Genomic DNA, 17,293 nt, shown 5'->3' with positions numbered 1-17,293 from the left:
ATAAATAAAAAACATATTGAAATAACAACCTCTCAGCACAATCTAAGTATCTCCGGAAAACAAATAAATCTTAATATCAGCTCATCTTGATTTTCAGTAGTCTGTCATATATTGTAACTTAAAATGAATTGCATATTTTTATATTTTGTATAGGCTGCTACAGAAGAAGAGAATAGCCATGGTCCAGCAAATGGTATACTAAATGCACCAAGCCTTGGTTCTCCGATTCGTGTTCGCTCAGAGACAACCCAGCCAGAGAGAGATGTCCCATTGGTACGAAAGTTGCGGTCCATTCACAGTTTTGAGTTGGAGAGGCGTCTGACCTTGGAGTCAAAGCCAGACACCGACAAGTTCCTGGAGACCTGGTATGAAATGTTCTGTCTCTTTTCTCTTATTTTAACCGAGCCTTTGGGATGAGGTTCTTATCAGAGCTTACTCTCTTGTTATAAACATTTATGATGGGGAAAATGTACTATTTTTCCACAATGATAAGTGACTGAGCTTTCAGTAATTGCTTATGTAGCATGCTTGTTCTTACTGTAAATTCATAGAATTTCAGAATTAGGAGGGACTTATATGGTTATCTGGATCAGTTCCATCAATTACAATTGTTATTGCAATACTCCCAACAAGTACTAATGTAGCCACTGTTTGGAGGCTTGTATTGATGGGAAATGCACTGCCTCTTGATATGGTCCATTGTATTTTTGGAGAGAGTTTAATAATTTGGAAGTGTTTCCTTCTATTCCTGCTAGATCTCCCTTTCAACAATTCATACGTATTTCTTTCAGTTTTACTCTCTGAGGATGAATAGAAGAATCGTCTTCTATATGATAGCCTTTTTCATACTTGAAGACAGTTATTTTGTTTCCTTATTCACTTCAAGAGATGGCTCTAGGCAAGATATGATTAACTATGAAATGGCTGGTATAAGCAATGAGTTCACTGGAAGAAGTGACTGATAGAGATTGGATTAAGATTTCTTTTAGCCTAAAGAAGGCTAAACATCCCTAATGCCTTCATTTGATATCCATGTTGTGTTCATATGCCCTCTCATCATTATGGATACCTTTTTGAAATGCTTCACTTTGTCAATGCAGTTCCTAAAATTTTTATGTCCAGAACTGAAGAGTGAAGTATCATAAAATTCCATTGTTCTGGATACTTTATTAATGCAGCCTGGTATTTATTTTCATTATATATTAATTTTAATGAATGCCATGTTGCAGTATAGATAGAAATTAAATTTTCAGCGCACTGAAATCCTCAGATATTTTTCAAAAGAAGTGTTTTCTAACCATGCCTCAATCATTTTATGCTTGTATAATTGATTTTTTTAAATATTCTTTTACATTATTTCCCCAGTTATATATAAAACAGTTTTTAATATTTGTTTTTAAAATTTGAGTTCCAAATTCTCTCCCTTCCTCTTTACCACTCTATCATGCATTAAAAAGACAATGTGAAGTTATACAAAACATTTCCATAAGTCATATTTTGAAAGAAAACATAGCTCTTCTTCCTTCCATACACACAAAAAAATTTCAAAAAAAATACATTTTTAAAAGTATGCTTTGGGGCAGCTAGGTAGTGCAGTGGATAGAGTACCAGCCCTGAAGTCAGGAGAACCTGAGTTCAAATCTGGTCTCAGACACTTGACACTTCCTGGTCGTGTGACCCTAGGCAAGTTGCTTAACCACAAAGGTCTCAGCAAAAAAAAAAAAAAAAAAAAAAAAAAAAAAAAAAAAAGTATGCTTCAATCTGTATTGAAACATAATCAGTTTTTTTTTTTTTCTCTGGATGTAGATAGTATTTTTCATCATAAATCCTACAAAATAGTCATGGACCATTGATTGTATTGCTGAGAATAGTAAAAATTATTCACAGATGATCATTCCACAATGTTGCTATTACTTTGTACATGGTACATTTCACTTTGCATGAGCCCATAAAAGTCTTTTCAGGATTTTCTGAAAGAATTCTGCTCATCATTTCTTATAGCACAATAGTATTGCATCATAATCACATAACTACAATTTATTCAACTATTCTCCAGTTGATGGGCATTGCCTCAATTTCCCAATTTTTTGCCTTGAGAAAAGATTAGCTATAAATATTTTTGTGCATATAGGTCCTTTTCCTTTTTAAAAAATCTTTTTTGGGATTCACACCTGATAGTAGCATTGTTAGGTCAAAAGGTAAAAATGGTTTTATAGCCCTTTGGGCATAGTTCCAAATGTGCAATTGATTGTTTAACCCAAGTATAGGACTTTACATTGCTCCTTACTGAATTTCAGTTTAGTAGATTTGGCCCATTATTTTAGCTTCCTAAGATCTGTTTGCTCAGTGTATTAACTGACAGATTAAGGGACAGATCAATTCTCCGAGAGCCTCCATAGCTGTGGATCATAACATCTGAAGGAATTGCAGGGCAGTCTTTGCTGACAGGTGCTGCGGATTGGGAATAAGATAAATTGGAGGCAGAGGGAAGAGGAGAGAGGTCAGACAATGCAACAACCTCTCAGTCAGAGAGCTCAGAGAACAGCAGCTGCCTCTCAGTTTCCTTGTATCATATTCTCACATGAGGAGATCCATTCTGGATTGGATCTCCAGTAGCCACTGTCAAGTGGCTCCCGTGTATCCCAACAGCTCTCCTGTGTATTCCAACAGTTAACAATTCTTCTCAGCTTCTAGTCGATTTGATAAACATGCCATTTTTGAATTTAAGTAATTAATTAATCATTGTTGAACAGAGCTAAGGACAAATCAGCAGGGCACTGCATTAGACTCCTCTCTCCTGACTGACTTTGAATCAGCCTACTTTCTGAATTTTGAACAAAGAAAACTTTGTTCCCTTCTGTCTCTGTCTTTCTGTCTCTTTCTATGTCTGTCTGTCTGTCTGTCTGTCTCTCTCTCTCTCTCTCTCTTTCTCTTTGTATTCCATCAGTTTCATCAATGTATGTCCTTGGGATAATATGCTTTAATTGGATTTCATACTACACATTCTATGGACTTATTTTAGTTTCCAATGCCATTGACTCTTTAAGAAATGTTACTGCTATAATCTCTTACTGTTCTTATCCATATAATGTTTTACATTTGACTTTGTATTTTAAATTAATGTTGCCCTTGGTTTTTACGTCTTTTTGCTTGTCAAGAAGATGAAGCATTTGCTGATTGTGGCAGTGCACGATGCTTTTTGTCTCCTTGTTATGGTAATTGTTTCATATTATTAAACTTTTTATGGAAATGGGAATAACTGTGATGAATATTTTGTCTTTTATTTTCCCATTTTGGCTCATCATTTGCCACATCTTAGCATGTCCACCTACACAAAACCTGTCACAGTCTCATCCTCTTCTCTTCTAGTTCAGGCTTTCATTACCTATTGCCTGATTATTATTGTAATAATCTTTTTTTTCTTTCGAGGATTTAATAGTGTTTTGTTTTTCTAAATATATGCAAAGATAGTTTTCAATATTCAGCTTTGCAAAACCCTGTGTCCCAAATTTTTTCTTTTTTTTTTTTTTAATTTAATAGCCTTTTATTTACAGGTTATATGTATGGGTAACTTTACAGCATTAACAACTGCCAAACTTCTTGTTCCAATTTTTCACCTCTTACCCCCCCCCCCCCCTCCCCTAAATGGCAGGATGACCAGTAGATGTTAAGTACATTAAAATATAAATTAGATACGCAATAAGTATACATGCCCAAACCATTATTTTGCTGTACAAAAAGAATCAGACTCTGAAATATTGTACAGTTAGCTTGTGAAGGAAATCCAAAATGCAAGTGTGTCCCAAATTTTTTCTCCCTCTCCTCTTCTTTCCCCTTTCCCCAAGCAATCCAATATAGCTTAAACATGCAATTCTTCTAAATATATGTAATAATCTTCTCATTAGTCTTTGTGATGAAAAGTTTCAGCAGAATCTTGTTACTTCCAATATAAAATGTAAACTTCTTATTTTAAATCTATCCAGGTTTAAGCCAGTCCAACTCCAACCTGTCTTTCCAGACTTATTACATATTACTTTTCTTTATATACATTTCATTCTAGCTAAATTGCTTAAAGTCAGCATTCTATCTTAGGATCTATATATTCATATAGATTATCTCCCAAAATGTCTTTTCCTCTACTTTATTGCCTCTTAGAATTATCTTGTTTTTACTAATATGAGTACAAGTTTTCCTGTGTAGAATGTAAAATTTTTTATTACATTTAACTTTTTCTCAATCACATGTAAACACAAAATTTTAACGTTCATTTTTTACAATTTTGAGTTCCCAGTTCTCTTCATCCTTCCTCACCCCCCTTGAAAAGGCAGACAATGATATAAATTATACATGTGCAGTCATACAAAACATTTGCAAACATTTCAAAAGAAATGCAGACCAAAAAATACCCCAAAACAATAAAGTTTTAAAAATATGTTTCAAAACTCCATCTACTCTCTGTGTGGAGGCAGAGATCATTTTTCATCATATACTTCAGAAGAATAGCTAAATCATTCACAATTGGTCATCATATAATATTGCTGTTATTGTGAACAATGCTCTCCTGGTTCTGCTCATTTCACTCAGCATCAATTCATGTAGGTTTTTCCAGACTTTTCTAAAATCAGTCTGTTCATTATTTCTTATAGAACTATAAATAGTATTCCATTACATTCAAATACCACAACTTATTCAGTCATTCTCTAACTGATGAACATGTAATCAATTTCCAATTCCTATTTGCTAGTGTGGTATAGCAATTAGTGTTATATTTTGTCAGAAGCCTTTTCTATATCTATTAAAATAATCATATGATATTTGTTGGTTTTGTTTTGATATGGTCACTTATGCTGATAGTTTTCCTGATATTGAATTAACTCTGCATTCCTGGTATAAATCTACTGTATGATCTTTCTGATATATTGCTGTAATTAATCTCGTTGCTAGTATTTTATTCAAAATTTTTGCATCAATATCCATTAAAAAAAATTGGTCTGTGAACTGTTTGGTTCTGCACACATGTATTCTGTCTAGAATAGACTATAATTTATTTAACATGTATAAGACTGCCTGCCATTTAGGGGAAGGGGGTAGAGGGAGGGAAGGGAAAAATTGGAACAGAAGTGAGTGCAAGGGATAATGTTGTAAAAAATTACCCATGCATATGTACTCTCAATAAAAAGTTATTAAAAAATGTAATTGGGAGACTGTTCACAAAATAGACATTCAATAAAATATAGATAACTTTATATTTAAAAAAAAATACATCATAATAGAGCATGAGGTCTCCCATTATCCACCACCTAGGAGCCACAGATATTCTGTTCAAGAACAGAATTGGGCTGACTGCTTGCTGCTTAACAAGTCAGGGAAAGCACAGTGGTCTGGGTCAGTTATATCACTGTAAACCAGGTGAATATTAAAGAAAACAGACCACCCCTGTAGTATGGCCAGATAATGAAATGCAGGCTCCCCCTGGGATTCTTACTTTCTCTGACAGTTTTTGTTACAGTATATGATATCTCCAAGGATCATGTATAAGAAATGGATTAGCAGATACCATTTGGCTATAAAAACTCAATGTGATAGGATTTCTCAGTGGGCCTTTCAGTCATTTGTATGTTTTCTGTGTCTTGATGGGATCCTGAGGGGATAAAAGTGGAAAATGTCAGGAGACATAAACACTTTTACAGACACTTAAAAAAAAAAATGGTCTGTAGTCTTCTTTCTCTGTTTTTGCTCTTCTGGTTAAAGCTCTTTTTGTTGTTCCCTCATATCATTAGACCCCATTTGGAGTTTTCTTGTTTTACAGATGAGGAAACTAAAACAAACAGGGTTGAGTGACTTGCCCACACAGTAGTCTAAGTGTCTGAGGCCATATTTGAACTCAGATGTTCCTGGAGTCAGGAAGTTAGTGCTCTATACACTGTATCATCTAGCTGTCCTTCTGGTTTAAATATCAGTACTACATTTTTATCATAAAAAAAGAATTTTGTAGAACTCCTTTGTCCTTTTTCCAACTAGTTTTTAGAATATTAGAATTAGTTATTCTTTAAGTGTTTGGTACAATTCACTAGTGAATTCATCTGGTCCTGGGGATTTTTTTTTTGTTTTAGCTCCTTTATAGCTTATTAATTTTCTTTCTCTAAGGTACTTGTTTAAATATTTGATTAAGTATTTAAATATATCTATTAAATATTCTATAAATCTGGGTAATTTATATTTTTGTAAATATCCATTTCACTTGGATTGTCAGATTTACTGGCATATAATTGGGCAAAATACATACTAATAATTGCTTTAATTTCCCTCTTGCATGGTGGTAAATTCATCATTTTCAGTTTTGATACTGTTAATTTGGTTTTCTTCCCTCTTTAAAAATCAAATTAACCAATAATTAATTTTCCCCCTCACAAAATCAGTATTAGTGCTTTCTTTGAATTTGATTAATTTCTCCTTTGTCCTTCAGGATTTCCAATTTGGTTTTTAATTGGAGAAATTTTTTACTCTTTTTTTTTTTTTTAATTTTGGTTCCATGTGAAATTCATTGATTTGCTTTTTCTCTATTTTATTGATATATGAATTTAGAGATATTAATTTTCCCCAAGTACTGTTTTGATTGCATCCCACAAATTTTAGTATATTGTCTCGTCATTCTCTTTAATGAAAGTATTTGTATGATTTGTTCTTTGACTCACTTATTCCTTAGGACTAGATTATTTAGTTTTCAAGTTATTTTAAATGTTTTCTTTTAAATCTGTTTCCACAGTCCTTTATTGAGCACAATTTTTATTACATTATGGTCTGATAATGATGCATTTAATATTTTTGCTTTTCTGCATTTGGTTGTGAAGTTTTTATGATCAATTTTTTTGAAGGTGCCATGTACAACTGAAATAAAAAGGTGTATTTTTTCTTTTCCCATTCGGTTTTTTCCTGGAGGTCTGTCACATCTAAACTTTCTGAAATTCTATTCATTTACTGTACTCCTTTCTTGTTTATTTTATGATTAGATTCACCATAATTCTGAGAGAGGAAAGCTGAGGTACCCTATGAGTATAATTTTACTGTCTATTTCCTCCTGTAATTCATTTAGCTTTTTCCTTTTAAGAATTTAAATGCTATGCCATTTAGCACATATATATTTATACTGATATTACTTCATTGTCTATGGTACCTTTTAGCAAAATATAATTTCCCTGTTTGTCTGTTTTGTTTTGCTTTGCCTGAGATCATAATTGCTAACTATAATTTTAATTTTTGTTTTTTAACCTCAGCTAAAGCATAATAGATTCTATCCCAGCCCCTTATTGTTATTCTCTGTATCTCTCTGTTTCTTGTAAACAACAGTGTTGGATTTTGATTTTTAATCCATTCTGCTTACCACTTCTGTTTTGTGGGTGAGTTTATGCCATTTACATTTACAGTTATGATTATTTTCTTGCATTTTATTGATTCTCTTTTTACCTTGTTCCTCTTCAAAAGTCTGTTTTGCTTCTGATAACAACCTACCTTAATCCAGCCTCCCTTGTATTAATCTCTCTCCCTTTCTCATCTCGTTATCATCCTACTTCCCTGTACAGTAAGCTAGATTTCCATACCCAACAGATTGGATCTGTTATCCCTTCTTTGCAGCAATTTTGATGAGAGAAAACTTTAAGCATTGCCTGCCAACCACCCCCACCATCTTCCCCTCCACTGTAAAAGCTTTTTCTTTCATGTCTCTTTATGTGTTTCTCCCATTCTTTCTCCCCCTTCCCACTTTTCCCAATATATTTCTCTTTCTTACTCCTTCATTTTATTTTTTTAAACCATCCTATCATAGTCATCTTACACTCATAACTTCTATGTATACTCATTCTAACCGTCCTAATAATGATAAAATTCTTGGGAGTTATAATTATTATTTTTTCATATAGAAACGTAAATATTTTAACCTTATTGATTCCTTTATGATTTTTCTTTCATGTTTACCTTTTTATGCTTCTCTTGAGTCTTGTATTTCAAAGTCAGATTTTCTATTCAACTTTGGTCAGGAATCCTTGACAATCTTCATTAAATTTCATTAAATATTCATATTTCACCCTGAAGGATTATATTCAGTTTTGATGGATAGGTTATCCTTGGTTGTAATCCTAGCACCTTTGCTTTCCAGAGTATTATATCTCAAACCCTCTAATCCTTTAATATGTAAACTGCTAATAAATCTTGTGTAGTCCTGACTGTGACTCCAGGATATTTGAATTGTTTCTTTCTAGCTGCTTGCAATATTTTTTTCTTGGCCCAGAAGCTCAGTTATTAGGTTATAATATTCTTGGGAGCTTTAATTTGGGATCTCTTTTAGGAGGTGGTTGGTAGATGCTTTCAGTTTCTATTTTACCCTCTAGTTTTTTTCGATTTCAGAGCAATTTTCTTTGATAATTTCTTGAAGGGTAATTTCTAGGCTCTTTTTTTGTTCATGGCTTTCAGATAGTCCAGTCATTCTTAAGTTATTTCTCCTAGATCTATTTTCCATGTCAGTTGTTTTTCCAGTAAGCTATTTCACATTTTCTTCTATTGTCTTCATTCTTTTGATTCATGGAGTCTTATATAGCCTTGTAGAAGATACTAATCTTCCACTTGCCCAGTTCAAATTTATAAGGAATCATTTTCTTTCATGAGCCTTTTTTCCTCCTTTTCCATTTGGCCAATTCTACTTCTTAAGGACTTCTTTTCTTCAGTGAATTTTTGTACCTCTTTTATCATTAGGTCAATTTTGTCTTTTAAGATTATTTTTCTTCAGTATTTTTTTTCTGTCCCTTTTACTAAGCTGTTGAGTCTTTCCATAATTTTCTTGAATCACTCTGATTTTTTTCCCCAGTTTTCTGTCTTTCTTTTTAGAATTTTAAAATCTTATTTTGAACTCTTTCAGGAATTCTTTTTCAGTTTGTATCCAGTTCTTTTTATTTTTATTTTTTTTTTTTTTTTTTTTTTGAGGTTTTACATGAAGCTGTGTCGACATTGTTGCCTTTTTCTGGATTTCTGTCTTGAGCATCCCTGTCACCATGGTAACTTGTTATGGTCAGGTTTTCTTTTTGTTTGTTCATTTTCCCCGTATATTCTTTGACTTTTAACTTTATGTTAAAGTTGGTCTCTACTCTTGGAGTGGAGGAGGCACTGTTTGAATCTGTAGACCTTTCTTGCTTTTGTTTTCAGAGCTAGCTCTGGAAATGTGTATATTTTTTGTTTCCAGGTTGATATGTTCTAAGGAAAGGTGTGATCACTGCTTTTCTGTGTGTACTATGGTCTTTACCCAGGAAGGAATCTTGTTTTTTGTAGTTATAATTAGCATTCTTCTTAGCTCTAGAATTGTATCCTTTACTCTCCTTCAGCCCCAATTTTTAGTGCTTCCCTCTATCTTGAATTGAACCCAGCATCTCTGTTCCTCCTGAGTGACCATAAGCACTTCTCTGTTCCTTGGAATGGTGACCTGGGTCCTTGTTCCCCTATAGCTTTACAGTCCTTCCTCTTGGCCCTAAGGCTGCAGCTCAGAATTGCATGTGGACAAGGCAACAGGGAACCAGCTTCAGCATTTTCATTCCATCTCTGGGACCATAATCTCTTGCCTTATAGAATATGCCATAGTTCCTGTTGTGTTTGCATATCTTCCAAAAAGCTAGAGCTACCTTTCTTGCCACCATGAGACATATGGTGCATGAAAAATGAAATGATTGAGGAAACAAAAATATGAACTTGATATCAAAGGAGAACTTTTGGAGGCAGTTTTATTCAGCAAGAGTTAACAAAAGGAATTGATTAAACTGATTTATTCTAAGTTAAAACTAACTACAAAGACTAATGGGATGATAGATCTTTGAAGTATTTGGGAGAGGATGCTGGGAAGATGGCAGAGTAACATAGGTAAATTTCAAGTTCTCCAGATATCCTCCACAAACAGAACAGATTTTTGTCTCAGGGCAAACAGAGAGGTGAAAAATCAAGAACACTTGGGGCAGAGCAAGGGTCTTCCTCGTACAACCCAAGAAGATCTGAAGACCCCATGCCAGAGATTAACTAATATGAAGTGCAAACACCTCCAAGTTAGCTTCATAGAAACACCAAGTGGGGAACCTTAGAGCTAGCTGGATTTGGCTGGACTGTTTAGAGCAGGGGTCCTCAAACTTTTTAAATAGGGAACCAGTTCACTGTCCCTCAGACTGCTGGAGGGCCGGACTATAGTAAAAACAAAAACTTTGTTTTGTGCGCTTTTAAATAAAGAAACTTCATAGCCCTGGGTGAGGGGGATAAATATCCTCAGCTGCTGCATCTGGCCCGTAGACTATAGTTTGAGGACCCCTGCTTTAGAGGAACCACAGAAACTTTCACCTCCTGGAGAGCATGAAGAGTTGAAAGTCCGAGTCCAGGGATGTTGGAATCCTAGTGTCAACTCTAATGACTTAACAACTTGTAAAGATTCCAACATCTCCCCTTTTCTTTTGATTTAGAATATTTCTAGGACTTATGGACATGTACAAATTCTAATGTTGATTCATTTTATTTGTTACATTGCTACTAGCCTGTTATATTGCTATATGCTTATGTATTTTATGTAATTATGTGTAATGCCTCCCATATTGATGGATTTATGTACACCTTGTTTCATACCTGTTTCAAGTGAGCCCCTTTAGAAACCCACTAATCTGATTTCATTTTCTATTTCCTTTGGTGTTTTCATCTCCCTTCCTGAGATGTCAGGGAGGGCGTGACCACCTTCTTTTTATGGGCTTTTCACTTCTTTTTTGAGCAGTCAGGGAGGGCATAATCACCTTTTTGGGGTTCTCACCTCCTTGAGAAGTCAGGAAGGTTATGACCGTCTATGTTCTAAATCAAAAGAAAGGGGGAGATGTTGGAATCCTAGTGTCAACTCAATTTGAAACAAGGTGAAAACTCAAGGGAGCTGTCAGAATCCTGGTGTTAACTCAATGGAATTGATACAGTGGAAGGTGTTAAGTTGCTAATACTGATAGACAACAATGCTTGTGTTCACATCTTTAGAGAGCTCTGATAAGCAAAAAGTATTTAAGTACTCATTGGAGTTCACACGGTTGGGAGATTTCAGGGTTTAGTATGAGATATCCGAATTCACACCTCCCTTAAGCCCTGCCTCCAGAAGGAGAAGTTAACCTTTGGGAGATCATATATAAAAAGGCTCTTAGCTTCGGAATCATAGAAAACACCAAGTGGACCAGTTTTGTTAGAATAGAGAGTGTACATGTGTAGTGAGGGTGGGGTAGGCAGAAGAGGTAAAATGTGAGATCTCAAAAGATAAATTGAAACCCAGTTGTGAAAAGCTTTAAAACAGAGGACTTATCCTAAGGACATTAAGAAACCACCTTTTTGAACAAGGGAATGACATGTCAGATCTGTGTTTTAGGAATATTAATGTGGCAGCTTTTGTGGAATTTGAATTAAAGAGTAGAGAGCCTAGAAGCAAAAAGATCAGTTAGGAGAGTACTACACTAGTCCTTGTGGAAAGTGACTTTAATGGAATTGGATTCAGCAATAGTCTTCCTTTTTCCTATACTGGTACTTTTTACTTTAACACTACCTACAATCTGTCACTACTTATCCCTACCATACTTATGTATAATATGCAGAAGATTTGAACAGTTGTCTGTCCTTTAAAGCATTATCAATCAATGAAGATATTTCTAGAGCTATAAATATGAAAAATATGGGTATACAGCTATAAGAATTGAACAAATATATAAACTATTTACTCTGTCTAAAGTGGCATGCATTTTTTTCACTGTCTTTTGTAGAATTCTGGTTGGGCAGAAATAGTTTCAGGAAGAAATGGGGGACAGAATGATTACACTGGCAGACTAAATAGAAAAGATTATACAATTTATTTCTCTTAATTTGTTATCTGGATCTCTATAAAGAGATACCTCCTCCTGTCTTTGACTGTTTCCCAAAAGAACAGTGTGTCTATTAATGATCAACATGTCTGGGTGATTAGGCCACGCTCCATGCGGCATACTGATGCTTGTATTTTGTTGTTGGGAAGCTATCATTTGAATAAATGATCTGTGAAGAGCTTATCAACTATATAAGCAGTTCCCCCAACCCCAACCCCCCATTCTCCAGCAATTTTGAGTAACTTTCTCTTTCCATTTCTTCAAGCTTGGAGAAAATGCAGAAAGATTCCAGTGTGGAAAAGGAACCTGTTATCCCTGCTTCTCTTCTTCATAAGCCCTGCACTCCTGCTGTGACCCGCACTGACCACATCTGGCATTATGATGAAGAATATCTCCCGGATGCTTCTAAACCTGCTTCTGCCAACTCCCCAGAGCAGGCAGATGGTGGTGGCAGCAATGGATTTATAGCTGTCAACCTCAGCTCCTGCCAGCAGGAGGTTGATTCCAAGGACTGGGTGATTGTGGACAAGGAGCGGGACCTTCATGATTTCAGGACGAATGGGGCATTAGGGCATAAAACTGGAAGCCCTTCAGATGAGGAACCTGAGGTGCTGCAAATCCTGGAGGAATCTCCTCAAGAAGAACAGCATAAATTAGGTCCTTGGGTAGAAGATAGCCATCAAAAAAATGGAGCTCCTGAGGTGGTCTTGACTCTGTCTGTGGCGTGTCCTGGCACTGCTGTGTCAGAGCAATATGCAGATAGACTAGAACTCCAGGCTGGAGCTGCTGGCCAGTTTCTTGCAGCCACGCCCACAAGCCCAATGGAGGCTCAAGCAGAAGGACCCCTCACACCAGTAAGTAATGTGTTTATCTTCCATTTGCTCTATCCTCAGTTTAATATGATCTAAGACAAGCACTAATTATTCCCCTAGAATTCTTCTGCAGTTGACTGAGCTCTGGAAAGTGTCATAGTGAACAGAATTTTGAAATTAATTCCTCTTAATTCATTAATTAAAACAAAACCATTTAAACAGTGTAAATATGTTTTATTTAGTACACTTAACATAGAATTTTCTAGGTTCATAAATCTAGAACTAGAGGGGACATTAGAGGTTATCAAGTTCAACTTGCTCATTTTACAGATGAGAAAACTGATAACTTACAAAAAAAAAAAAAAAAAAAAAAAAAGCAGCTTGTTAAGAGTCATTCTGACACTGAAGGGCAGAACCAGGATTCAAACCAAGGTGCTGGACTCAAAGTTCAGCACTGTCCAAACAAGAATCCATCCCCATTGACTCTCAGTTGGTTGGCATCTTGGAGACATCTGGTATCCCTAGGGACCAATCAGAAAAATTCCCTCTGTCCTCTGAGCAGGGGGTTTAGGGAGCCCATCCGCCTTCATGGCAACAAGATTTAGACCCTGGAGTCTCATCTACTTGTTTATCAGACTGATTAGGGGCTTTACTAGTCAAGAAATAATAAGGTATTCCACCCATAGAAGGTAGTTAGTTCTGCCTAATGATCAATAGGTGAAAGAGGCCTCTATGATGATTTTTTTTTTTAACAATTATGGCGAGAGAAAACTTCATATTTGATATGGATCTATCTTCTCTCCCCAGCTGGTAGTAGGAGTGAAGTGTCAGATTCACATCAGATATGTTCAGAGGAACATACTGGAAATCAAGGCATAAACCTGGAAAAGTGTAAGCAAGTAGCCTTTGGAGTTGGTGTATATAGAGTTGTAATATAGGGGATTGTGTACATATGGAGTATGTGGTATTACAGGCCTGCTTTGACTTATAGATTTCTCCTTTTCTTTTAAGGCTTTACAGCTTAGATCCCTTGATCACATTATGGTTTCCAAATACCACTACCTTTCCTCCTAATCACTTGCTTGACATCCAACTTACATAAAAAAATACATACCTTTTTAACAATTAGTGTGTTTGGTTTATATTATCTTCACCCTGAATTACCTCTTGGAAATATCAGATTATAGAGATGTCAGTAAAAGGGCTCTCATATGTCATACAAACACTCAAGATAAAAATGCATGGCTCTGGTTCATCCCTCAGAAATTACAGAAAATATTATGTAAAGGACTATCAGTAGGCCAAAAAAGAAATATATCTTCTCCTCAATGAATTCCACCTTCTCTTGGTGCCCATATAATCCAAAATGTGCATAGCAGCTTGGGGCTAGTACTCTGTAAAGGATGAGAAACACTTGAGTTTGTTAAGAAGCCAAGCTACCAACATTCTGGTGAGTCCCACTTCCAAAAGGAGATCAATATAGGTGTTTTGGTCTTATTCTGACAGGTTGAACTTCTCTTGGAAGGAAACCATACATGGAGTTGTTGGGAATCACACTTCCTTTCCATTGGACTTTTTTTGCAACATTCCAAATTCTTTCCTAAAATAGTGGGACTAATTCTAAGCTCCTCTAGCAGCAAATTGATTTTCCTTTTTTTTGCATATTCCACCAAAATTGAATTTTTTTCACTTTTATTCTATTTTTGTCAGTTTGATAGATAAGAGGTGATCTGTTTGTTTTTCTTGGCACCATATTGTCTAAGTCTTTCACAGATAATCATCATTACTGTTACTGTGCATAGTAATCTTCCTGGCTTTTCTTACTTTACTTTGCTTTAGTTCATTTCGGTCTTGCCATGTTTTTCTGAAACCACCCCCTCTTGTCATTCCTTTTAAGCACAGTAGTACTGTCACAATCATATGCCACAACTTGTCTGGCAGTTTCCCAATTGATGAGCATCTCCTCAATTTTGTATTCCTTGACACCATAAAAAGATATTCCATAAATGTTTTTGTATATATAGGTTCTTTTCCCTTTTTAAAAATCTCTTTAGGATACAAACATAGTGATATTGTCGGATCAAAGAGTATGCACCATTTTATAACTCTTTAAGAATAGTTTCAAATTTTCTCCAGGATGATTAGACCAATTTTACAACTCCACTAGCATTTTATTAGTATACCTACTTTCTCAATACTTCCAGAATTTGTTATTGCTGATAGATATGAGAGGGTAGCTCAGAGTCATTTTAAATTTCATTTCTTTACTCAAAGGTTGATTGAGAACATATTCTGAAAACTGCCTGTTCATATCATGTCAATGTTGATAAGTCAAAATTTGTGTCATGTCTGATTCTTTATGAACCCATTCGAGGTTTTCCTTGGCATCTTAAAGATACTGCCATTTCCTTCTTCAGCTTATTTTATAGATGAGGAAACTGAGGCAAACAAAGTGATAACAGCTACTAAGTGTGTAGGTTCATATTTAAACGCAGGAAGTTGAATCTTCCTGACTCCAGACTCGGCACTCTATTCATTATTGTTCCACCTACATATCCATTTCATATTCTTTAACCATTTATCAACTGTGGAATGGTTTTTATTTTTTTTTTTTATAAATTTGACTCAATTCCTTATATTTTTGAGAAATTTTTTAACCAGAGAAACTTCCTGTGAACAATTTTTATATTATGTCATTGTTTTAGTAATATGTAATTTTTTTTATTTTCTCTTTTAATTAGGTCTATTTGTTTTTGCTTTTTCTTTGTTTGAATTCATTATTCTCTCTCTCTCCCTTTTTCTTTTTTTTTAAACTTCAGCTGAAGCATGAAAACTTCTCCAGCCTTTGTGTTTTAACTCTGTGGGTGTCTTTATGTCCCAGATGTGTTTCTTATAAACAACGTATTGTTGAATTCTAGTTTGTAATCTATTCTATTACTCACTTCCATTTTTTTGGTGAGCTCATCCTATCTACATTCACAGTTATGATTACTAATTCTCTATATTCTTCCATCCTTTTCTTCTATTTATTCTTCTCTCACTTTTTATCCTGTCCCCCCTCAAAAATCTTGTTTTGTTTCTAATCACTGCCTCCTTTAATCTACCTTCTCTTTTATTATCCCCCTCCTATTTCTTTTATCTCTTCCCCTTCTATTTCCCTGTTGGGTAAGAGAAATTTCTATATCCATCTGAAAGTGTGTGTGTGTGTGTGTGTGTGTGTGTATTCTTCCCTCTTTGAACCAATTCTCATTAAAAGTAATATTCAATTATTGTCTACCACATTCCCATCCTCCCTTTTACTATAAAAGTTCTTCACTATATACCTCTTATATGTGAGAAAATTTGTTCCATGCTACTTCTTTCTTCCCTTTTTTTTTTTAGGACATCCATCTTTCTTACCTCTTCATTTTTTCTAGAGATCCCAACCTAACTCATATCCATTCATTCATATCCATATCCTCTGTTTATGTAGACTTCCTATAACTGTCCTAATAAGCATAAAGTTCTTAGGAATTATGTGGATCATATTTTCATATAGGAATGCAAACAATTGTATTGAGTTCATTATGACACTGTTTCATGTTTACCTTTTTATGCTTCTCCTAAGTCTTATGTTTAAAAGGTAGATTTTCTATTCAGCTCTGGTCTGTTCTTGAGGAATGCTTGAAAGTCCTCCATTTCATTAAATAACCATTTTTTTCTCCTGAAGGATTAAACTCAGTTTTGCTGGGTAGCTTATTCTTGGTTGTAATCATAGCTCCTTTGTCTTTCAGAATATCATATTTTAAGCCCTCAGCTACTTTAACATGTATTAGGGGCAAGGAGGCATTTCTCTCTCTGAGATATGCCATGTAGCCTGTATGTTAAGGACCATGCCTAAGTGTGAAAGAGCAGGATGATTCTCCAAAAGCCTCACAGCTGTGAATCATAACATACTTGAAGGAGTTGCAACTCAGTCTTTACTGATGCTTATAGATTGGGAATGAAATAAATTGGAGGCAAGAGGGAAGAGGAAAGAGGCCAGAGAATGCAACTGCCTCTCAGTCTCCTTGTATCATTATCAATCCTCTCACATGAAGGGATCTACTCTGTTGGTCAGAAGTAAATGCCCTGCAGCCACTAGCAGGTTGCTCCCATAACAAACATGCAAGCCATTAAATCCTATGTAATTGTGACTGTGTGATATTTGAATGGTTTCTTTTTTGACTGCTTGCAGTATTTTCTCCTTGACCTAGGAACTTTGGGATTTGTCTATAATATTGCTGGGAGCTTTCATTTTGGCATCTCTTTCAGGATATGGACAGGGAATTCTTTCATTTTTCTATTTACATTGTAGATGGAAGATATCAGGGAAGTTCTCTGAAATATGATATCTAAGCTCTTTTTGATTATGGCTTTCAAGTAATCTAGTAATTCTTCATTTATGTCTCCTCAAGCTATTTTCCAGATCAGTAGTTTTCCATTTTCTTATTTTTTTCATTCTTTTGCCTTTGTTTCTTGATGTCTCATGAAATCATTAGCTTCTACTTTCCTAGTTCTCATTTTTAAAGAATTATTTTCTTCAGTAAGCTTTTGTATATCCTT

General features: G+C 35.1%; 1 protein-coding gene across 4 annotated transcripts in view; it reads left to right on the top strand.

The window, feature by feature from the left end:
- TTBK2 (tau tubulin kinase 2) overlaps positions 1-17,293 on the top strand; it is a 221,075-nt gene that overhangs the window by 169,511 nt on the left and 34,271 nt on the right. For all 4 annotated transcript variants that reach the window (XM_031952168.1, XM_031952169.1, XM_031952167.1 and 1 more), the window contains 2 exons: positions 154-365; positions 12,163-12,751. In XM_031952168.1, the coding sequence (XP_031808028.1) occupies positions 154-365; positions 12,163-12,751 (801 nt within the window). The remainder of the gene's footprint in view (positions 1-153; positions 366-12,162; positions 12,752-17,293) is intronic.

The sequence above is a fragment of the Sarcophilus harrisii genome, chromosome 2 (genome assembly GCF_902635505.1).
Source record: "Sarcophilus harrisii chromosome 2, mSarHar1.11, whole genome shotgun sequence".
In the NCBI taxonomy this organism is placed as follows: domain Eukaryota; kingdom Metazoa; phylum Chordata; class Mammalia; order Dasyuromorphia; family Dasyuridae; genus Sarcophilus; species Sarcophilus harrisii.
Note: the sequence above shows the minus strand (reverse complement) of the source record. Positions and strands in the feature narration are given on the sequence as shown.